This window comes from Anguilla anguilla, chromosome 12, assembly GCF_013347855.1.
Source record: "Anguilla anguilla isolate fAngAng1 chromosome 12, fAngAng1.pri, whole genome shotgun sequence".
NCBI classification, from domain to species: domain Eukaryota; kingdom Metazoa; phylum Chordata; class Actinopteri; order Anguilliformes; family Anguillidae; genus Anguilla; species Anguilla anguilla.
In genome coordinates, this window is record NC_049212.1 from 9,309,835 (window position 1) to 9,333,416 (window position 23,582).

The following is a 23,582-nucleotide window of genomic DNA, read 5'->3' on the forward strand; positions in this document are numbered from 1 at the left end:
GAATTAAAATAGTGTTACTTTATGTATATGGTTAATGAGTTAAGTTTAATTAGTTAATTTTCTTGACAGTTGATGGCGCGACATATCATGTCTAATTTATTTTCTAAACAGCTTTGAGAAATAATTTACTTTTTTCTTATTCTTCATTAGTTATCTCACTGCTTGTAAGAGTTATTTCCAGTGCTGTTTCATTTCCTCTAGTTCTACGGCGTCCCTTTGTCTGGAACGGGTCTTCCTCAATCTCGGTCCATCCGCTTGGGCCGTATATACTCTACCGCTTTCGGCTGTATTACTCCATTCTGTCCGCTAGGAAGCTGTCTGGCTCTTTGTTTTGCTGCGAGTTGTACCGTAATATCTGACCAACAGATATTTTTCTGCATCTACTCTGTTTAAACACTTGCCTTGCGGAATCGCTAGCAGGCTAGTACCGTTGTATCCTGTGTTTTTCTATAGTCTATGGTTCCATCCCAACTTGGTCTTCAAGCCTGGACCATACCTCTACACCGGCAGACTATCGTGACAAGTTGCGCGTCAATAACGATCGTGCGGTTACGGTGCTGAAAATAGGAATGTTGTGTCTTTTCGGAGAGGTGCTGGCTCGCTGTCTGGTTTGGTAAGTAGCCTTTCGTTCATCGTCTCTCCATTCAGAATTTCACATTTTACGTCTCCACTGAGGTACGGGACACGCTAGCTAATTAGCTTTCAAGCTATGGATAGTTATGGGTCCATTTAAGGGTATAGTTGTAGTTTTTAGTTTTTAAGTCCAGCGAGATCGTGTATCTATTGAGCTTGCTAGCTAGTGTGATATGAAAAGTGTGACAAGATAAAGGCTTTGATAGCTAGCTAAGGGAATCATGGGGGGTTGTGATAGGAGCTGGGTGTTTTCATGATGGAATGTTGGGAAAAGACGAGGCCTCCACCCCTGCGTCCCGTGCTTTTTTCCACGGAGGTGTACGTGGGGTTGCAACACAAAGCCGTTGCCCGTTTGGAATATGCAACGTACAGGCTGTCACATCCGTTCTGAAAGAAATGGCCATTCCAATAGTTCTTAAAAATAAAGATTTGCTTTGGTATGAAGGAAGCGCAGCAAGCTAGTTAACACTACTTTATGCATATCGCCAACTAGCTAGCTAGCTAGTTAGCTATGTTTCCTGCTAACTATTAAGCCGAGTATCGATGCGAACGTTATTCCCTGGCTGTGTATTTACTAACGTTACGAGCAAAACTGTGCAAATCCCACGACTAATTCCAATTTTCTTTTTCATTAGCCTGCTTGCACAAGTTTATGTGGTTTAGGTCGTTATAGTTTTGAACCTAGGCAGCCGGGTTGTAAATGTGGACTAAGTATGATTTAATTAGCAAATGTTAATTTAACGGCAGTCCCATCTGAAATTATTTATCAGTTGACTTTGCTAAATTCCTTTTAAAACACGACAACAGTAGCATATCAGTTTCTTGCAGAACGCAGGCGCTCCCGTGAGAATAGCTGGACTGGGGTTTTAATCGTAGTATCCACCGTTAAATATGCCACCATCTGATTCTGAACGGTGCTGACCGGTCCACACAAACATTTTCACTGTGCAACAAAGACAACGTGTCAACGACACTACGGCACATTCATCAGGTCTAACAAACGACGCTCCTAGTCAAACAGTTTTTTTAATGCAATCCAATTAATAAACAACGTGTAATTATTTTATTTCTATTAGTAAAAAGTTTCACTTTGTCATAGTCTGACAGCTGTCTAATTGTATAGCAAAACAATGCGCATTTAATATGTTTTGAGATGGAGACCACGCTTTTGGAAGATAAGCTTGGCTACCTAATGTCATTTTCTCCAAACCGTAAATTTAAAATACAAGATTCCATTTGTCGGGAATGGTTCCGTCTAGCCAGAAAGCTTCAGGCTGTTTTTTCTGCCTGTGTGATTTATCTAGTAATTTTTCAGAACGGAAGATGGCTTTTGACCAGGTTCTGCGAAATGAATTATCCTTCAGTGTAGTATGACCCCAGAACGTGATCTTGTACCGTTAATAAGGTCCATAACTTGAGGTTGCTGCCAGAGCGTGGCAGAGAGATGGTGTGTTATTATTAGTAGATGGGGAAATAAAGAAATGATGACAACGTTATATTGAAGCCATGCCCGTTAAAAAGGGTCAGCCTACATTTAAACTGGCAGGTTCATCATGGTTATTTGCAGCTCGATCTTTTTTTTTCGAGGTAGTGTCCTCTGCTTTCGGAAGAACGCCATTTCTGTGCCATTTTTTCATACATAAATTCAGTCTGTGGTGCATCAGCCGTATTTTGACCATTTGGAGGAAGTAGGACTTCAGTCCCAACAACAAGCAGTCAGTGCACATAAACGTGGCTGTTCGGAAACCCACACTACATGTGTTTCTCATCATTTTCCTAAAAATGGTTTGAGCCTCACTTTGACTGTGGCCCCAAAGCGAATCTGATCCAACCACAAACACTTTGTCCTTGCAGCTTGAAGTATTTGGCCCTAAATATTGGAATGTGTTCTTTTGTGCATTTTTTTTCACGTTGAGCTGAGACTTGGTATTTAAAAAAAAAAAAAAAAAACTATTTCTTATGATTCGAATGATCCATCACAAAACAATCTTGTGAAACTCAGAAAAGCTCTGTCTCTTCGTTGAGGAAATCTCTTTCCTCCTTTTGTTTGGCTGGGAGAGATGGATTGTCCCTGGGAGGTTGCTCAGTTCGCTGGAAGGGGCCCAGATTCTCCGGGAAGCGCTGCCCCGTCGAGCTGGAGCGGGCCTCGGCCGGCGGGCTGGGGCCAGCCTCGGGCGGATTTCGGAAGGGCTGATCCGTAACCCGTGTGCCCTGGGACAGGGCCTCCTGGCGAGAGATCAGCGTGTGGAGAGGTGTTCTGTGGAGGCCTCCACACCTGGCCCCAGTCTGGAATTAAATCTGTAGGCCTTGGATTCGCCCCCTCCCTCCCTCCCTCTCCCCTTGTGGAACACCTGAAACTCATTAACCCAGATTGTTTACGTGTGTTGCGTGATACGGCAGTGTAGCATGTGTTGCGTTGGAGCGGCAGTGTAGCATAACGGGTATGGAACTGGTCTTGTAACCTAATGATCACAGGTTCGATTCCTGGGCAGGACACTGCGTTGAGTACCCTTAAGTACCCTTGAGCAAGGTACTTTACCTGCATTGTTTCCATGTATGAAAAAGTTGTGTAAGTCACTCTGGATAAGAGCGTCTGCTAAATGCCTTTAATGCAATGCAGTGATACCTGAGCTCGTGCTGTGGCCTCTGAAGTCTGCGCCCCTCGTTATCGTTTACGGTTGCCAGTGATCAGAGAGCGTGGCTCCGTGCCGAATCCTGAGTTGTGGGCTCGTGTGGAGAAGATCGGAGCTGTTGGGAACTTGCCGAGCGCCAGTACCAACAACCGTCGATTTGTTTGTTGTTTTCTGTCCGTTTAGAGTGGTTCACACGTACTGTAAACCGAATTAACTGAAGGCGGTCTCCTTTCACCGCATCGCTTACTGGTTGGTCGCCTCCTTTCTCTGTTGAGGTATCACGTACCAATCAATAGCTCTCGAATCTGAGCTCTTTAGTTTTCTTTCTTTTTTTTTCTAGACAAAATCTAGAAGTCTAGAGGGGTGGAAAATCTCGGTTGAGAGATGTTTTGACATTAACGGACGAGGTTAGCTCACTCAGCCTTAGTTTAGCTCAGGTTTCCCCCAGATGCAGCCTGGCTATGTCCAAGCCGACTAGGAAACTTTCACATTTCAATCTAATCCTGACAGTTTTTCGCCGAATGTGGAGATGGCATGCCTCATCGTCATTCCTGGTGAAGAGGAGCAGCAGCTGCACGCAGCTTCAGAAACTTCTGGTGCAGACTGACGGAATGTTCCGGACCCAAATGAGCAACGGCTCTCGTAGAGCCAGCCATAAAATCAGCAGCACCTTGAATCACTTTGGGGCTAAAAACCATCAGGTTCTGTCTTGAGAAGCTCAGTTTTTTAAAGTTTTCTTGTTTTTTCGCCCCCCCCTCCTTTCTTTCTGATTTAACATAATAGAGTGATTCTAGAAACCAAACCGTCAATCTCCGTCTTTTTAGCAAATTCTCTCTTGATGTCATGCAAGGAAACATAGCACAGATGACAAGGGGAGCTGTGTCCAATCGGTTGCCTGGAATCCGCCTGCCCCGGCTGCACAGGAAGCGCAGTGCTTCAGGGACGTGGCTGCACAGCTCAGCTGATGTGTTAAAAGAAGAGACTGATCTTCTGTTCAAAGACAGAGAAGAAGGGTGACCTGACTCCATGCAGCCGAGATGGCCTGCGTGCTAATCTGCACCATCTCGGGTTGATGGAGGTCCTTACAGTGATTGTCAGTGTATTGGTTTGGATATCCATCCAAGACAGCTGCCACTTGAGAAATCAAAGGACACTTTAGGAGCGTAGTTGGGTCAGGCACAGTTTACAAAATATGCAAAAAGAAGTTGTCAATACATATTACTGTAGCGTTCCAAATGTTTGAACATTCTGGGTAATTTGAGAACACTAAGGGTTCTTTTAGTTTTTTCTTCTTTTTTTTCAAATGGTGAGGGATTAAGGGATTCCCTTGGAAACAGTGACTCATTTTCAGCCAGGAAAATTATCCGTATTGATTGGTTAATTATTTCATGCATTTCTGAGCATAAATATTTGATCAGTATTGAAGGCTGTTCTGTGAAGCTCACGGCCCGCACCCTGTGTCCGTTTGAAAGGGTTCGTACCAGTGAGCACTTCTGAAGGGTGTCTGTCTGGGCAGCTGTCAATCACAGCGCGAGTGCATGGGAGCAATGCAAGGTGGGCGGGGCTGGGCAGCTGTCAATCACAGCGCAAGTGCATGGGAGCAAGGCATGGTGGGCGTGGCTGGGTAGCTGTCAATCACAGCGCGAGTGCATGAGAGCAATGTGTGGTGGGCGGGGCTTGGCAGCTGTCAATCACAGCGCGAGTGCATGGGAGCGATGCCAGGTGGGCAGGGCTGGGGTTGAGGAAAGGGCTGGTTGCGGAAAACCGTCTATTCCAGCAAAAGCCAAGTCCTATGCCAGCAATGGTACATCACCATTCATTTTGAGTTCAGCAGCAAATGGAGTGCATTCCAGCTGAAATGTGTAGCCTATCACAGAGGTCAAAAAGTTCACTGTCTTGATTTTTTAAAATACAATGTTTTTTTGATTGCCCCAGACAGCTTTAGTGTGCACTGAAGAGTGTCTTATGTACTCTGGCAAGTGTCCAGTGGCCTGTGGGCTTTTCCGCTGGCCGTTGCAGGGGTGTCGCTGTCGGTCCAGGCGTGCTCCTGGGTGGGGGGGGGAGGGGTACAGGCCCTGATCTCTGTAAAGCTTTGAGACTAAACCCTTTGTAAAACCGGCTTTACATACAATACGATACGGTAATACTTTATTGTCTGATTACTCAGGAATTTGTCTTGCGTTGTCGTGGCAACAGTTCAGTATACCTGATGCCGTCTCCGACATGGTTCCCAACTGTGCAGCGCCCCGGAAGTAGTGGTTATGAAATGATATAGACATATAAACATATAAAATCAAATTGAATTGTTTGCTGTTTAAAGCAAGAAAATACCCTTCGAGCAACTCCAGGCAGCTCGTTCAGTGACATCATGTTTCCAGAGACTGTGCAAAGTGAACACGTTCGTTTTACGGTGCTTAATCGCAAACATAAACAAAGATCCGGTACGTCTGCTCTTCTTCGTCTGTAAGCAACGCAAGCTCTTCAGTCAAGGCTTAGGAACTAACAAGGCATGGTTTGGGTGCGGTCAACCTGGTCAAGGGGTCAATGCTGTTGTTCTTGTATGTCTAATGTTAGCCAAGGTACATACAAATTGCAGTTGTTGTCCACCTAATAGGAAAAGCTGCAGAAAGTGAAGTAAGCCTTTAAATTGAGTTTATTTTCAGAATCGTGCTATCCCCAAGGGCCTCAGCATGAAGAAAACTAAAAACAAAACATCTGTAGTTACGTTGTGTAATAATGTTTCACTTTGTACTTCAGCCATTATGTTGCAGCATCGCATTGTAATGCAAGAGTTGTATAATGGAAGTATATTGATTTGTTCCAGCCCTAGAGGTGCAGTTCTGCTAAGCTTAACCCCCAGTAGTGGTCAGGGTTTTTGGGGAGCATGGTGGGCTGTCCCAGAGGCCTAATCCTCAAAGGGCATTGGTGCTGGATCACGATGGTAAGGATGTAGGAGGTCTGTTTGTGTGCCCCCCCCCTCCCCCTGTCCCCCCCCCCCCCCAGGCCTTTGATTACAGCTGCTTGTGCCAGACAGCTGGTGCCACTCCCCTCCTCTTTTAAAGCTCCCATTTGCATGTGGCTTAGCGACCCTGCTGCCTGGCCCTCCCGAAGGATGATGGGAAAAAGACAGACTGCCCTGGTGGCTCCCATCTGGTAGGCTGGCTCCTCCTCCAGTGGCTGGCAGTCATGTGACCCCCCCCCCTGGGAATCATGCTGCGTTTATTATTGGGATTTCTCTTGGGTGGGGGTAGGGTGGGGTGGGGGGGGCATTGACTCTTTATGGATGCACCTGTCCCCTGGTGTTCTCCTGTACTTGAGTGTGTGAGTGTGTGTGTGTGTGTGAGAGAGAGAGAGTTTGTGTGTGTGTGTGTGTGTGAGAAAGTGTGTGTGTGCATATGTGCGTGTGTGTGTGTGTGTGTGTGCAATCTTTGTCTTTTGTTGCTGTTCAAATTCACTGCTATCTAAATGCTTCTGGATGGCTTATATCGCTCTTTGAATCTGGATGTTTTAGGTCCAATTCACTGAGCCGACACCGTCAGCCAATCCACACACTGCGTAGGTCTAAACAGTCCCTGCGCAGAGTCCATCCAGCACAAGCACTTCGCTAATGGTGCACATGCTGCTAGCTTGCTGCTAGCTTTTGCCTTCCTTTTCCCAGAGAAGCAGCTGTGCATCATTGATTCTGTCGCACTTTGATGATGTCGTTAGATGATGTCATGGATTTCTCTAGGCTGTCCCCAGATCAGTTGTATGTGAAATGCAGGGTATGGAGATGGCCCTTTGCTGTGGCTCTGGGCTTTGCTGTGTTCCCTGGGCCTGAGTGTACTGTCTCTCCCCAACCCTGCACCTGAGGAGCCTCAGGTCCAGCAGGCTTTCATTGTTACCCAGCACTTAGTGAATTAAAGCAGTTTAATACACAGTTATATCACCTGACCTGCATTCATGGGTTCTCATTGGATGCAACAAAGGGAAAAAACACAAACTAGCTGACCCTGTGGCTCTCCGGGAGTAGGGTTAGGGACCTCCTGCCGTTGGCAAAGATCTCTTTGCGTCATCTTCTTCCTGACTCTAGCCATCACCTTCTTCGCTGAAACCCCAGTGTTCCTGACGAGCCTTCCCGTTCTCCATCTACGACTTCAAACCCATTTACCAATCGCAACAGCAACTCCACCCCTGCTCAACACCACCCCTGCTCAACACCTCCTGGTAGTTTGTGAATCCAGCTAACAAAATAGTTTTTAAGCAATTTTTAATTATGTTTTTGTACTTGGTAGCTCAATGTGCTAATGCAGTTTGTTTCATTGAAGTGAATGTCCCTCTTTCTTTGCTCTTTTTGCTCCTTTTGAGTAAGACGACGGTGTTATTCAGAGGACTGTGGCGTGAGTTTAAGCGGTCTTGCCTAATCAGCCTCGCGCCAGCGTCTGTCCCGGGAGGAGAGGGGCTGAAAACGAGCTCTGAGACCAAGTGGAATTTTCCACCGCTCGTGCCCCCAAACCGCCAGCGAGGCTGGGGGGCCTCAACTGGGGCAGGGGGGGATTCGTTCATTTTGTTTTGGAAAGTCCGGATGTTAGAGCAAGCTGGCTTTTCCGTTTTTTCAGAAACATTTGAGATCTGAGAATGTGCCCTGCGTGTGTGTGTGTGTGGTTGTACACATGTGCATCATGTGCGTGAGCAGGAGTATGTGTGTGTGTGTGTTTGTCGGTGTGTGTGTCATCCCTTGGGAACTGAAGAACAAATGTTCTGCTCTGTTCCCAGTTTTTTGGAACACACGAAACAGATCACCCCCCCCCCCCACCCCCCACCCCCCCCACCCCCGCCGCTGTTATAATCATCACGGGCCCAGCAATGTGTGCTGGAGAACATGTGGCTGGCAAGCAGAGTGGAGGTTTCTGGGAACCGGGAAGGGGGCGGAGCCTCCAGTAAACTGGCCCTCTCCTCCCCGCCCACGCAGCTGTGAGCCGCCCCTTCCTCGATTGGGCCCGTGTCCCCTTTGATGTTTTTTGTTTTTTTTTTCTTCCTGTGAAACATCAAAGGGACGTGTTCCTCCGGTCTGCGAGCGAGGCCTCCTGGGTGAGGAGGCCGACCCCCGTGACTGGAATAGCAAAAGCTGTGCGGCGCCCAGAAACTGATCTGGGGTCAGCTTACCTTGCCCTGTCCCTGACCCCAGTGGTTGAGCGTAAAAAGATGGATTCTGATCCAGAGCCGTTGTTGGGAGGGGATGGGCTTTAGGCTGTGCGGTGTTCACCGCATAAATTCTTATTAGTGTTGCCGCGATACCAGAAATTAGGCTTGGGTACCGATACCAGGTTTGGTATGACAGTACTCAAAGCCAGAACGATACCACAGCCAAAAGGAAAACACAGTAGGGGAGAACCGGCAGGATTGTAACCGTTTTAGCTTCTTAATCAATTATTCAATGGTAATGCGTCCAAAAGCTGTGAAATTTCACTGTAAACAGTATACAATCATCGGCTACAATAAGTCACATTACGTTTGAGGTGATCACAAATGGTTCATGTACAGGGGGAGAGGAACCAAGAGACTTATTTTAGAGAGAGAAGAGGAGAAGAAGCAAGAGACTTATTATAGAGAGAGAAGAGGAGAAGAACTAAGAGACTAATTATAGAGATATAAGGGGAGAAGAACCAAGAGACTCATTATAGAGAGTGGAGAGGAGAAGAACCAAGAGACTTGTTGTAGAGAGAGAGAAGAGGAGAGGAACCAAGCCCGTGCGATGGGGGAGACCTTTACAGTGGTTATCGGGGGTATGTTGTCTTGAAACTGTGCGTCCCCTGTGCTACCTGGAAGGGGTGATTATCAGAGTAGGAAGCAAAGCAGTAGAGTGCTGTGCCGGAGGTCCCCCGGGGTGTCTGGGAAGGAGACGGCAGGAGACGGCGGTAAGCTGTGTAGCATGCTGCGGAGAGGAGAGGTGGAGGAGGGTCGGAGCGGAGCGGAGCGGAGCTGAGAGAGAAAGGAGTTGCCTCTGCAGAGGGGAGATCACCGCTGCCTACAGGGAAGACGTCTCAGTTGGCTGGCCCGCCCTGGAGCCGGAGAGGCGAGGGTCCAGGAAGTCATTTTCAGAGCGAAAAGGAGAGTCGATTGAAAATGGCACGTTCAGTGGTTTTGGAGATAAGGGAAGGGGAAAGGGAAGAAGAGAGGTAGGATGGTAGTTTTTGGTGACGGGTTAAGTGGATTTGCTAATCATGGGGGGGGGTCACTTGAGCTTTTTTGAAGACCTTGGGGACCCAGGATGAGGATGAGCTTCCCATGGAGGAGATGAATGGGAGGATATCGGGAGAGATGGGAGGAGGGGTGTGGGGATGGGGTCCGAGGGGCAGCTAGCAGGATGATGAGATAGAAGGAACTGAGAGGGATCGGCATCTGTTAGAGGACAGAATGCAGAGCGGGAGAAAACTGTATATATATATATCAGTTGCAAAGCCAACTGGGAGCCAGGCCTAATCGCCCAATCAGTGCCCGACCTCACTAATGCTCTTCTGACGGAAACAAATCCCTACGGCAGTGCTCCAACATGTAGCATAAAGCCTTCCCAGAAGAGTGGAGGTTGTTATAGCAGCAATGGGTGGATAGCAACAAACTCCATATTAATGCCTATAATTTTAGATGAGATGTTGGATATCAGGTGTCCACATACTTTTGGTCATGTCGTCTGTTATATATATATATATATATATGTGTACATATGTACACACACTGTAAATAGGACTGGAGTGCCAAACCAATGAAAATTTTAATATTCCGTGAATGCGGAAGTATGTGTGGATGTGTGTTTTTGCTTGCAAGCTGTGCACGCCAGACTCCGCGGGCGTAGTGCAGGATCACACCGCCTCTTTTTGGATCGGCGTTAGCTTTTTTTTTTTTGGACGCGAGGGCGTCGTGGTTTAGCGGGCCGCAGCGGGAAGCGTGCGGAGGAGGGCCCTGGCGGAGAGGAGCCGCCTGTTTACGCTTGTTTGCCGACAGCTCGCGGCCCCGTCTGCTGCTGTCCCCCGCTCCAGCAGCACAGGCTCACGCTCGCGCTCCAGGCTTCAGGCCCGTGGCAGCGCCGCGCCGCTAGGCTAGCTGTTGGCTTAGCCTAGCGGCGGCTTCCCGTGCGCGTTCTCTCCTCCTCCGTTCTGAAATTCCGGTCCAAGGGGAGAGTCGGTCACTGGGTGAGATTTGTCACGTACACAGTCGTGTTAAACTACGTTTATTTGGTTGGCGCTTTTGTCCAAAGCGACGTACAGTAAGTCATAATAATTCAAAAGCGCAGTAAAATGCTTAGTGGCAACCTCCAAAGACTGAAGAAGGCATAATAAAAGCAAGAAGACAAAGAGACTAAACTAGAGAAGCTGCGATGCAATTCAAACACTGGGACGTATGCGTTCGCTTATGTGTTATTGTGTAACTGGGGATTGGCTACAGTTGAAAGTGTGCGCTTCAGTCTGTTTGTTGATTACGGTCTCTCACGCTCTATGAATAATGTGCCGTGTCATTGGTTCCTACCAGCGCCACGTGCATAAATCCCGCCCCCTCTGGGCTCTTTTGCCGTCTCAGTTCTTGTGGGATGCACATGTTGGAATTTCCCAGCCCGGCCTGTATCCGGTCCGGAAGGGCCATGCCAACAGGAAGGAGAGGGAAATGCTGAGGAATTCTCCGCTTGTTTCCGTCCAGATGTAGGGAGATATAAATGGACTAATGGCATTTGGAAAATAAAGAAATTCAGATCCCTGACAGTGGCTGTAAGCCCACTGAGATGTGTGTGTGTGTGTGTGTGTGTGTATGGGGGGGGGGGGGGGGGCTGAGACAGAGGTCACCAGGGACTTGGTAACTATGGGGAGATACATCTCATCAGAAATGGAGAGCCTTTTTTTTCCCACCAGCTAAACTCCCATCTTCACTGTGGGGTGGGGACTTATCTGTGGGGGCTACTGGGTCGCTCTCTTGCTAAGACTCTCAGGTCCTCAGGTGTGGGTGCACCTAGGGGTCTACTGTCCCGTCTAAACAATGCCGGTTGTGGCCTGCAGTACTGCGAGATGGCGCGGGGCCGGCGTTAGCCACACCCAAGGATGGCGAGTTTTGTTTTTCCCCACCCTCCCTGGAGTCTCCTCCGCTCCAGCTGTCACCTGCGTTCTGTCTTCAGGTGCTAGGTTCATCGCTGATCAGCAGTCTTGTTTTGTGAAATGTCCCCCAGATGTCTGGTGAAAATGTGGAATATAAACAATTAGGGGCTTATTTTGAGTATTTGCATAAAATTGACCCAGGCTGAAGTTCCCTGTGTTTGACCCAGGCTGAAGGTCTCTGTGTTTGACCCAGGCTGAAGGTCTCTGTGTTTGACCCAGGCTGAAGGTCTCTGTGTTTGACCCAGGCTGAAGGTCTCTGTGTTTGAGACTGAAGGTCTCTGTGTTTGACCCAGGCTGAAGGTCCCTGTGTTTGAGACTGAAGGTCTCTGTGTTTGACCCAGGCTGAAGGTCCCTGTGTTTGAGACTGAAGGTCTCTGTGTTTGACCCAGGCTGAAGGTCTCTGTGTTTGAGACTGAGGGTCTCTGTGTTTGACCCAGGCTGAAGGTCCCTGTGTTTGACCCAGGCTGAAGGTCTCTGTGTTTGACCCAGGCTGAAGGTCTCTGTGTTTGAGACTGAAGGTCTCTGTGTTTGACCCAGGCTGAAGGTCTCTGTGTTTGAGACTGAAGGTCTCTGTGTTTGACTCAGGCTGAAGGTCGTTGTGTTTGACCCAGATGTACGGTCTCTGTGTTTGACCCAGGCTGAAGGTCTCTGTGTTTGACCCAGGCTGAAGGTCCCTGTGTTTGAGACTGAAGGTCTCTGTGTTTGACCCAGGCTGAAGGTCTCTGTGTTTGAGACTGAGGGTCTCTGTGTTTGACCCAGGCTGAAGGTCTCTGTGTTTGACCCAGGCTGAAGGTCTCTGTGTTTGACCCAGGCTGAAGGTCTCTGTGTTTGAGACTGAAGGTCTCTGTGTTTGACCCAGGCTGAAGGTCTCTGTGTTTGAGACTGAAGGTCTCTGTGTTTGACTCAGGCTGAAGGTCGTTGTGTTTGACCCAGATGTACGGTCTCTGTGTTTGACCCAGGCTGAAGGTCTCTGTGTTTGACCCAGGCTGAAGGTCCCTGTGTTTGAGACTGAAGGTCTCTGTGTTTGACCCAGGCTGAAGGTCTCTGTGTTTGAGACTGAGGGTCTCTGTGTTTGACCCAGGCTGAAGGTCTCTGTGTTTGACCCAGGCTGAAGGTCTCTGTGTTTGACCCAGGCTGAAGGTCTCTGTGTTTGACCCAGGCTGAAGGTCATTGTGTTTGACCCAGACTGAAGGTCGTTGTGTTTGACCGAGGTGTACGGTCTCTGTGTTTGAGGCTGAAGTTCTCTCTTTGTGCACACTGGATAAGAAAATGTGTCACTGGAACAATTTCTGTGGCCTTAGGCTGCACAGAGTTCTGAGTGCATCCATTTACTCACATCCATTTACTCACATCCATTTACTCACATCCATTTGCTCTTGCAGTGGTTCTGTTTAGCGATTTTCCTCCACAGCCAAACAGAATTTAAACAGCTGCACTGCTGCTCATTGTGATGCGGCATGACACGCTGATCTGGAAACATGTATGCAGATAATGCCCTTGTCTGGATCTGTTAGTATGCAGCGCCTGCAGGCCTTGCAAAACCCATGCAAATTGAGAGGGATTCAGAAAGGGCTAGAGGCACACAATCGGGGGTGCTTTTGAACCCCACAAACGCAGAAAATCCAAAACCTTACTTTAAAAAGGTAGTTGAGAAAATGCTCCACAGTTTTTACCTTCCTGCATGCTGGATATTGGTTGGAATTAGGGCTGGGGCAGTTTGCTTGTGTAAACAGCTCAGCGTCTCAGACCGGAGGGTCTACCAGTGATGGCGGACTTCATGGCTGAGTCGCAAGCCATCCTAAGGAGCGCTGTGATGTCACTGACACCCAGGTGCTCCAGGCTTCTCAGGCGTGTGCTCTAACCTTGAGGCTAGCCTGCACACGTTCCTCATTGATAGTTTACCTCGATGGTTCGGTGCCTGACATGGCATCTGCCCCTCCCGGAGGCAGGGCTAGTCCAACCCTCTCTGAAGGGGACCGCATGGCCTGTCCTTGCACCCCCGGTATTCCCAGGGACTGGTTTTTGGGTCCCTGGCAGTTTTCGGGGTCCCTCGAGCGGTCTTGTACACCACGAAGAGCTCGGACCCCCCTCGGTGAGGCGGGTCCCAGGGCCGAGGCCCTCGGCAGGTGTGGCACCGTGTGGGGAAACGGGCCGGAAACGCTTCTGCTTTCGCTGCCAAAGCAGCGCATTCAAATATGCAGCCCCATCCCTCTGGTGTGGCCCCGGCTCCGCGCACACTCACCGAACGCCTGGACGCAGCACTGGGCTCCGCCCCGTCCTCAGGGTAATTTGCATGGCAGGTCACCCGGACGACGGGCCGATGCGCCCCTAGCAGAGGCTCGGGCTGCAAGGGACACGCTGGAGGTTCTGGCTCACCTGCTGAAGTGTGGGGGCCTGACCTCGGATGAGCAGAAGAGTCGGCTCTCCTCCTCAGGACCAGTAATGTACCTGCGGTTGGTCTTTGATTTGAGCTCTGTGCGGTGCTCTCTGACACAGGAGAGAAGAGTTTATTTCAGTTCACTTCTTTGATGTGAGTGTGTGTGTGTGTGTGTGTGTGTGACTATATGGATGCCTGTGTTTTTGACAGAATGTGCGGTTCTTTGATCTGTGTGTGCGCCTGCATATTCCTGTAATGATATGATGATGGTCTGTCTGTACTGTCAGTAAAATGCTCTGTGGAAGCTTTTTACGATGCCTTACTCAATTATGTATGACATGCACACGTCTTCCTCTCAGTACTTCACGGTTTAAATTATGTTGGGTTCGGGGTGGTTTTCTTCCTGTTTCTGTTATTTCGCTCTCTCTCTTTGCTGGTGATTGATGGGGCGGGTGATGGGGTGCTGGGCAGGGCGGGGGACGGGGTCTTAGTTTGGGCAGGGTCATGCGCGGGGCGAGGGGTGTGGTCATGGGTAGGATGTGGGATGGGGTCGTGGGCAGGGTAAGGGGTGAGGTCGTGGGCTGGACTAGGGTCGGGGACTTGGACAGGATGAGGGGTTGGGCCTGGGGTGGGGCAGAGCAAGCAGTTGGATTGTGGGAGTGTAAGGTGTGGGGTCGTGGACAGGACCAGAGATGGGGACATGGGGTCTGGGGTGGGGCAGGGTCTGGGGCAGGGCAAGGGGTGAGGTCTAATGTGGGGCAGGGTCTGGGGCAGGGCAAGGGGTGAGGTCTAATGTGGGGCAGGGTCTGGGTCGGGGCAAGGGGTGAGGTCTAATGTGGGGCAGGGTCTGGGGCAGGGCAAGGGGTGGAGTGGCTGGAATGATCTCATCAAACTGGGCACCACACCTGCAGCTTCTTGGCTCATCATTGACTTGGTCCTCTGCCAGCTTACAGGCTGGACATGATGTTTGTGATTATCCATTTCGTCTTTCTCTGGCTGTCTTTCTGCATCTCTCTTTCTATCTGTCATCCTATCCCATCCCCCTGCCTCCCCTTACTATCTATCTCTCACTCTCTCTCTCTCTCTCTTTTGCATTCTCTCTCTTTTGGACATGCTGAGTCTTAGGGCTGGAGTTTCACCCCGCGGAGGTGCAGGGCGTGAGCCCCGCGTTCTGAATGCGTGTTCTCTGGAACCTGTGTGCGGTCACGCGTGCGTTTAAAAAATGGGTCAAATCCGATCACGTGGCGCGTGCTTCATCTTCCCCCCCCCCGGCAAAGCAGCCCTCCTTGTCAGAAAATTGACCCTCTTCTTTTTTTTTTAAAGAACAGGATGAATCGCATGAGCGGTAGGTTTAAATTAAAATCCACGTGCACACACGCACACTCCGTCAAGGTGGCCCATTCAGCTCTATTCACTATTTATTTGACGGGTCAGGATGATTTCTCCACCGCGTGTTTACACACACACACACACACACACACACACACACACGCACAGTGTAGGGACCGTCTGAACAGTGCTATGGATTAGACCTTGTAAGACCCGGGTGGGGGTGTTGTGAGGAAACTGCAGTGCCGGTACAGTAATCTGATATTAATGCGGGGGGGGGGGGGTGGGGGAACAGCAGCCGAACACTAGGCTCCGAGGGGGGGGGGGGGTTGGGGGGTTGGGTGAGAGTGGGGGAGGGGGTGCTGGTCGGTTTCAGTGTTAGTGAGGAAACCGAACTAACCTTGCTCTGTGTGTGAGGTCATTCCACCCCCCCATATGGGATCATGGTTAGAAAGCGCTACCGACTTCTGTTGGTTCTGCTCTCGTGAGCCGTGGGAATTTCGGGCATCGTTCCCCTCGCCTGTGCTAGCATTTCCCTGTTCGTCTCCACTGCACGAGTGCCGTACCAAAACTTGTTCAATTAAATAACTCACCTTGTAAACTTACGTGTCAAACAGCCTACAAGTGATTTTGTAGCTTTTGATAGGTTTATCTTTATATCAGAAGGCAGCAATTACATGGTTGGAGCAACTGCATTTCTTTAACTGTACAGAATGGCATGATGTGGTAAAATTGTAGACTATATATAAATATGTATACATATATATAATGTGTGTGTGTGTGGGTGGGTGGGTATGTATGTATGTATGTCTGCGTTGAAAAGGATTTTTAGACTAGCACTAGCTTAGCTGGCTGGCTAAAAAGCCAGGCGAAGATGAGTAGCTAGCATCAGCTTCCGAGCATTCTGTGTAATTTTTGACTGGCATGTTATCTTCCCTGTCAGTCTTACAGACATGAGCAGATGGCTGATTGATATCTATTTTGAATAATCACATGGCTAACTAAAGGAGATATCCAAAAATAGTGATATGGATAGCTGCTCTGTATCTAAATTACTTTTGCGGTGCAATGAGATCCTGTCTAGACGCGACCCCTCCTAGGCCGTGTGGAATGTCTGAGATGCCTTTTATGACATCACAAACGTGTGAGAGTGGTGTCCTCCTGGGAGTCGTAGGCCGAGTTCGGTGCCCTTCTGAGGGGCCTTATCACTGAGGGATTTGTTCCTAAAGTCTCTATGGTCCCGATCACACCTGTCGCGTGTCGCGCCACGTTAGCGCTGACCGTAGCCCGCTGCACTATGGGACGCCGTGTAATCCGTAGTGTTGCTCTGGGCATGAGGCTTTGGCCTGACTGGGTCTCTTCCAGCCTTGTGTTTCCCAGCTTGCTTCTGTGTGTCAGCACCGTTCTTTTTCACTTTCTCTCCTCTTCCGGAGGAAATTTGTACAATTAACACGCCCACGCTGAAGTGGTACTGTGGGGAGTGATTTGTTTTTTGTTTTTTTTGTTTTTTTTTTGGGCGCTTTTGAACTAATTGCCCTAACGTTACAGGATATTTCTGTCGCCATTTCTTAAGCCATGTTATTGCTGTGGAGTGAGCGATAATTTCTGGTTTTTTTTTTTCTCCCATCCTGTCTCTGGTGCCGGCACGCCAGGAAGTTCACCAGGAAGTTGCAGCAGAGTTCTAGCCATCCTTCCATCCTGAGTTTTAATTGATGGCATTCATTGGATAGGATTTTCAGGGGATCTCTCCCTCATCGGCGCCTGGTTATCGAGAGCACAGGACGGGCTCGAGGGGGCGTCCCAGCAAACGTTTCGGGAGCAGTGCTTTAGTGTGCAAAGCACATTTGAGGAACCGCATTCTGAACTGAGCGTCATAGTTAAAGAACGCAGACTGTAGAGGACTACAGTACATGATGTACCTGTTAGCATCGTCCCCCACATCAACAGAACCTTCTAGAAGTCTGCCTTCGTGCTCACATATATAGACAGCATGTAGCGTCGGCTCTGCTAAAAGCATTTCATTGTACATTACATTTCAGGCGTTTGGCTTCTGTCCAGAGGGACTTACACAACTTTGTACATAGCATTGACATCCATTTACACAGCTGGATATATACTGGAGCAATGCAGGTTAAGTACCTTGCTCGAGGGTACAACGGCAGTGTCCTACCCGGGAATCGAACCTGTGACCTTTACGTTACGAGACCGGTTTCATACCCATTATGCTACACTGCCGCCCCACCAGCTGTCACTGCTCCATTCCTGGAGGGCCAATGCCTAAGCTGGTTTTTGCTCCAACAAATTGTTTTGGCTTTTTGCTAAACAGCTGTATACACAGTCCTTCACAGTCACATAAAATAAAACGCCAGGCTCTTTGTGCAGTTATTGATGTTGACACAATATCCTGAAATACACCAGGCACCCCAATCTAGACCGTGCCTGTCCATTTCATAAAACAGTATGTTAGCATTCTGTATTTGTACGTAAATTGAAATGGTATATCTTGCAGAACTAGTAGTTTGCTGCTCAGTAAGAGGGCACAGTGCTAGCATAGAGGGAATGGTGGCGTTTTGTAAGGTAGAATTATACAGTGCTAGTGTTCTAGGATCGGTGGTGCTATCATAGTGGGAACGGTAATGCTAGGATAGGGTTAATGGCAGTGCTAGCGTAGCAGGCATCAGGATGCTAGGATAGGGCTAATGGCAGTGTTAGCGTAGCGGGAATCGTGATGCTAGGATAGGGTTAATGGCAGTGCTAGCGTAGCGGGAATCGTAATGCTAGGATAGGGCTAATGGCAGTGCTAGCATTCGTGATGCTAGGATAGGGCTAATGCCATTGTTAGCATAGCAGGCATCGTAATGCTAGGATAGGGCTAATGGCAGTGTTAGCATAGCGGGCATCGTAATGCTAGGATTGGGTTAATGGCAGTGTTAGCGTAGCAGGCATCATGATGCTAGAATAGGGCTAATGCCATTGTTAGCATAGCAGGCATCGTAATGCTAGGATAGGGCTAATGGCAGTGTTAGCATAGCGGGCATCGTAATGCTAGGATAGGGCTAATGGCAGTGTTAGCATAGCGGGCATCGTAATGCTAGGGTTGGGTTAATGGCAGTGCTAGCGTAGCGGGAATTGTAATGCTAGGGTTGGGTTAATGGCAGTGCTAGCGTAGCGGGAATTGTAATGCTAGGGTTGGGTTAATGGCAGTGCTAGCGTAGCGGGAATTGTAATGCTAGGGTTGGGTTAATGGCAGTGCTAGCGTAGCGGGAATTGTAATGCTAGGGTTGGATTAATGGCAGTGTTAGCATAGCGAGAATGTCAGTGCTAGGACAGGGTTAATGGCAGTACTAGCGTAGCAGGCATCATGATGCTAGGATTGGGTTAATGGCAGTGCTAGCGTAGCAGGCATCATGATGCTAGGATTGGATTAATGGCAGTGCTAGCGTAGCGGGAATGTCAGTGCTAGGGTTGGGTTAATGGCAGTGCTAGCGTAGCGGGAATGTCAGTGCTAGGGTTGGGTTAATGGCAGTGCTAGCGTAGCGGGAATGTCAGTGCTAGGGTTGGGTTAATGGCAGTGTTAGCATAGCGAGAGTGATGTAAGGTAGAGGGTGCAGTGCTACCGCAGGACTAGCGGTCATGTATGGCCCGTGGTCGTGTCTGGGGTGATTGAGGGTCATTAGACCGTCGTCACCATGCTTGACCCTGCGGTCACAGTCAGTCTGACCCGGGTCTGACCCCGGGTTTGAGGGCATGTTTGAGTCCGCGGGCCACTGGGTTTGAGGGCATGTTTGAGTCCGCGGGCCCCTGGGTTTGAGGGCATGTTTGAGTCCGCGGGCCCCTGGGTTTGAGGGCATGTTTGAGTCCGCGGGCCCCTGGGTTTGAGGGCATGTTTGAGTCCGCGGGGCCCCTGGGCGGAGGATGGCGATGCGTGGAAGTGACTTGAGGAGACCCTGTGGTGACGGGGCGTATGCCAGCCCCCCGTCGGGGTGAGGGGTGTAGATTATGGCGCGGTTTGGGGAGGAGGTAAATGGGCGGTGTCTATATCCGTGTGCTTCAGAGAGGTGGGGGGGGGGGTTTGTTGGGGGAGGTTTGGTCTGGGGTGGGGAGGGCCATGGTTTGTTCTGGGGTTGGGGGGGGGGGGGGGTGTATGTGGTTTGTACAGAGGTAGGGTGAGGGGGCATGGTTTGTTCTGGAAAGAGGGGGGGGAGGGTCATTGTGCATATAATACAGCGAGGCAGAGGGAGAGCTAATGCATGAGTTAATCCTTTTTGGGAAATGACATCACTGCCTGCGCTGAGTGTGAGTGGTGCGGTGCTGTTAACGCTCCCCCTGGGCTCAGCACCACTTCCACAGAGCAGCTTTACTTCTGAGGAGCCGCCTGTGATGTAATGCTGCGCACGCAGTGGGCGGGGCTTCGCAGGGGATACAGACCGATTGTTTCCATGGCGTCGAGGTGTGCCTGCATACGTATCTCTCTCTCTTCCTCTCTCCCTCCTTCCCTCTCTCTCCCTCCCTCCATCTCTCTCTCTCTCTCTCTCTCTGTCTCTCAGCCTTGCCTGACCTGCGCATTCTTTGAATTCCATTTTCCTTTTTTTCTGGTATAAGTGGGAACCAGAACCCAGAAATCCTGGGGAATCTTTGAAGCGCACACACACACACACACACACCACAAACAAACACGTGCCGCACGGCACAAACCACTGCGCAGACACTGCGGAACTGGGCGTGTCTCCTGCGCGACGAAGGCGTGTCTTTCTGCGCGGATGCTTGAGTGGGACAGGCGGGGGCGCTCTGATGATAAAGCACTGTTTTTCAGGACTTGGGAGTCTGAGGAGAGTGAGAGCCTTAGGCTTATCAGTGTGGTTTCAGGACTGGTTTCCCACATAAAAAACATAAAGAGGAAGTTTCACAACACCCTCACACTCGTGATCCAGGCACTGTCCCAGCATGGACAAACAAACACACACACACACACACACACACACACACACACACACACACACACACACACACACACACACACACACACACACACGTTCACACGCGCACACACACAATCCAATGGAAATGCCCACTGGCACTGTGAGTGGTGGGGAATACTGTAACGCTATGTTTCCCTGAAGAAAGGCAATGAGAAACATATATATATATTGTGGTGTATATTGTGTGATACACTGCATGGAGAAAAGTATGCGGACACCTGACATCCAATATCTCATCCAATATCTCCAAAATTATGGGCATTAATATGGACTTCGTCCACCCTTTGCTTTTATAGCAACCTCTAATTTTCAGGGAAGGCTTTATACTAGATGTTGAAGCATTGCTGCAGGGATTTGCTACCATTCAGCCAGAAGAGCATTAGTGAGGTCGGGCACTGATTGGGCGATGGCTTGCAGTTGGCTTTTCATTTGATCCTAGAGGTGTTGGATGGGGTTGAGGTCAGGGCTCTGCGCAGGCCAGTCAAATTCTTCCACACCATTCTCGACAAAACCACATCTATATGGACCTCGCTATGTGCCCGGGGGCATTGTCATGCTGAAACAAGAAAGGAGAAACAAGAAAAAAAATTGTTGGGGAAGCACAGAATCGTCTAGAATTTCATTGTATGCTGTAGCACTCAGATTTGCCTTCACTGGAACTAAGAGGCTTAGCCCAAACCATGGAAAACAGCCCCAGACCAGATCTTGGTGTCCAGATACTTTTGTTTATGTTGTATATGAATTGTCCTTTTCACTTTAGTGAAGTGTATACGGTCACTCCTGCCCGTGCTGATTGTTGCCTCTTACAAGCTGGACCACAGTGGAAATTAATCGTGGTGACTTTATTGAGTCTAGTTTCCTGCATAATCTTGCTGTGTGTATATTTGGCCTGAAGGCTAGCAGCCCTCTCAGTCTGGTGTTTGTGTTTGGACCTGCAGGTGCTGAAGATGGCGGCCCAGGCCTGAGTCTCGCGCAGGTGCGACCGGCACCGGGGCTCCAGACGCCGCGCGACGTCGGATGCGGGGGAGGGACGGGGACGGAAGCGGCCCGCCATGCGACCGTGATCCTGCCGACCATGGACTGACCAGGGCGGGCGTCGCCCAGAGAGCGAAGGATCAGAGCAGAGGGAGAGAGAGAGAGAGAGAGAGAGAAGAAGAAGAGAGAGAGGGGACCACAGCCTGACCGGGACTAGCCGCCGTCTCCCACGCGGCGTTGGCAGCGAGGAGGAGGGGCGTGGCCGGCCGCGCGGACGCTCCGCGGAGGATGACCAGCCTGTTCCGGCGCAGCAGCAGCAGCGGCGGGGGTTCCAGGGGCGGGCCCTCGCCCGGCCCCGCCCCTAGTCCCGCCCCCGGCCCAGGCCCCGCCCCCGGCCCCACCCCCACCCCTGCAGGCGGCGAAGGCGGCGGGGGTGAGCTGAACAACAGCCGGCCGGCCCGGCAGGTGCGGCGCCTGGAGTTCAACCAGGCCATGGACGACTTCAAGACCATGTTCCCCGGCATGGACTACGAGGTCATCGAGTGCGTGCTGCGCTCCAACAGCGGCGCCGTGGACGCCACCATCGACCAGCTGCTGCAGATGAGCGTGGAGGGCCAGGGCTCCGACGACAGCTCCGACTCCGACGGCAGCATCCCGCCAGAGGTCCGTCCCCCGGGGGCGGGGCTAGGGGCGGGGGCTGGGGGCGGGATTTAGCCTGGGTGGAGGGAAACTGTATCACGCAGACCAGGGTCAAATACGTATTTCTTTTGTATTCAGATACTCTTCTGTGCTCTGTTGATCTTGCCTGGTGTAATTGAGCCTGCCAATTATGACCAGAAACTTAGGGTTTGCGCTTTTTGAGAGCATTTCATTGGTCCCAATACACCAGACAAGATCAGTGAAGTGTGGAAACAAATATGTACTTTACCCAGGTCTGGTATCATGCCAACAGTTTTTTTTTTTTATTCCAATGTTTCATATGCCATAGATTTTTCAAGCAGACCGAGATAGTTCTGTGCATTCAGCACTTGTTCCTAGCGGGATCTAGGTCAGTGATGGAAGTTTCCGGCACTCTGTTATTGTACGAATACTCATTACGCTACATTCATTTAGCCACTGCACTTGTCCACGGAGACTTACAGTTTTACTATGCGCGAGACGGCGTGCAGTACTATTGGTCAGACCTCCTCCTGAACATTCATAAGATGTATTGAACCATTATGTATACTAATAGACTAATCAGTGATTCATACGGTTCATTTAGCTTCACTGGTAGAGAGGCTCTGGGTGTTAAGATTGTTCCACAGAGGAAAGGGGGAAAGCGTATTCTGAAGAGGTGCTTTAGCATTAATGTGTTTCCAGCGCGTTCTTTTATTATTCCGAGCAGCGCTCTCGGAGCCGGGAGACTCGTTTGACCTCTGACCTCTGACCCCGTAACCCTTCCTGCAGATCCTGGAGCGGACGCTGGAGCCGGACAGCTCGGACGAGGAGCCTCCGCCCGTCTACTCCCCGCCCACCTACGACATGCACATCTACGACAGGAAGTACCTGGAGGCTCCGCCCACTCCACCACCCCGGTAAGACGGAAAGAGGCGGGGTTTCTGAGCCGTGACAAATGCGGGAGGCAGTGGGGTTTTTTTTTTTTTTTTTAAAGCTTAAATAGAAATGCATTTGTTGAGCACTGCCTTGCAGTCACTGGGTTTTTTTTTTAGCCAGTCAGCTTTGTGTTGACAAACATTGTAGATCAAGTGGTATTATGGAGATTAAGATCAAAGGGCAGGGGAAACCCTTTAATGATGTTGAGCTTTCCGCTCTGTCAGTGTGTAAGGAAAAAAAGAGGGCGTATGGAGAAGGTTCTGTCCCGTTTACGTGATCTCTCCAGGCCCCACCTGGTGGTGGTTTGTGGAACTGCAGGTCAGGTTTCTATAATAATGGCCCCTCTTGTGTTGGCTTTTACATTACATTACATTATAGGCATTTAGCAGACGCTCTTATCCAGAGCGACGTACAACAAGTGCATTAGTTCAAGGTGCAGAGGTGCAAAAGAAACACACTAGAGTGAAGTAAAGATCGTAGTGCCAGAAGTGACCACATAGATCAGGACTCCAACCCTGTAGAGTAACCTGTTCAGCAAACAACAATCCTGCCAAGTACAAACTAGCACTGAAATCACATTGCCTAATCAGAATCAGACAAAAACAAAAACAATCCTGCCAAATAAAAACTAACAATCTTATTAGCCTAACTAGGTACATTTGAGCTAAACTTGTCTTGTGTATCTGTGTGTGTGTGTGTGTGTGTGTGTGTTTGGGTTCAGGGGAGGGAATACGGATAATTGCTACTGCATATGATGGTTGCAGAACTGTAATAAACCTGCATGTAATGCAGCAGGCGCCCGGCCCTCTGGTGAAATTACCGCTAATTGCAGTTTGGTCTCGTTTGGACTCGACGCGCAGTGCTCTCATTCGCGCCCGCCCCTGTGCAGAGAGAGAGAGATTGACTTGAGGGACAGGAAGGGGGCTTGAGGGACAGGAAG

The 23,582-nt window shown here is 49.9% G+C and overlaps 1 protein-coding gene across 1 annotated transcript in view; it reads left to right on the plus strand.

Moving 5' to 3' along the window:
• Positions 1-208: 208 nt before the first annotated feature.
• The window catches only part of LOC118209895 (CUE domain-containing protein 1-like), a 30,673-nt gene continuing 7,299 nt past the window's right edge, over positions 209-23,582 (plus strand). The window contains exons 1-4 of the mRNA XM_035385621.1: positions 209-613; positions 21,010-21,410; positions 21,471-21,709; positions 22,496-22,623. Of these exons, the coding sequence (XP_035241512.1) occupies positions 21,335-21,410; positions 21,471-21,709; positions 22,496-22,623 (443 nt within the window). The 5' untranslated portion in view covers positions 209-613; positions 21,010-21,334. The remainder of the gene's footprint in view (positions 614-21,009; positions 21,411-21,470; positions 21,710-22,495; positions 22,624-23,582) is intronic.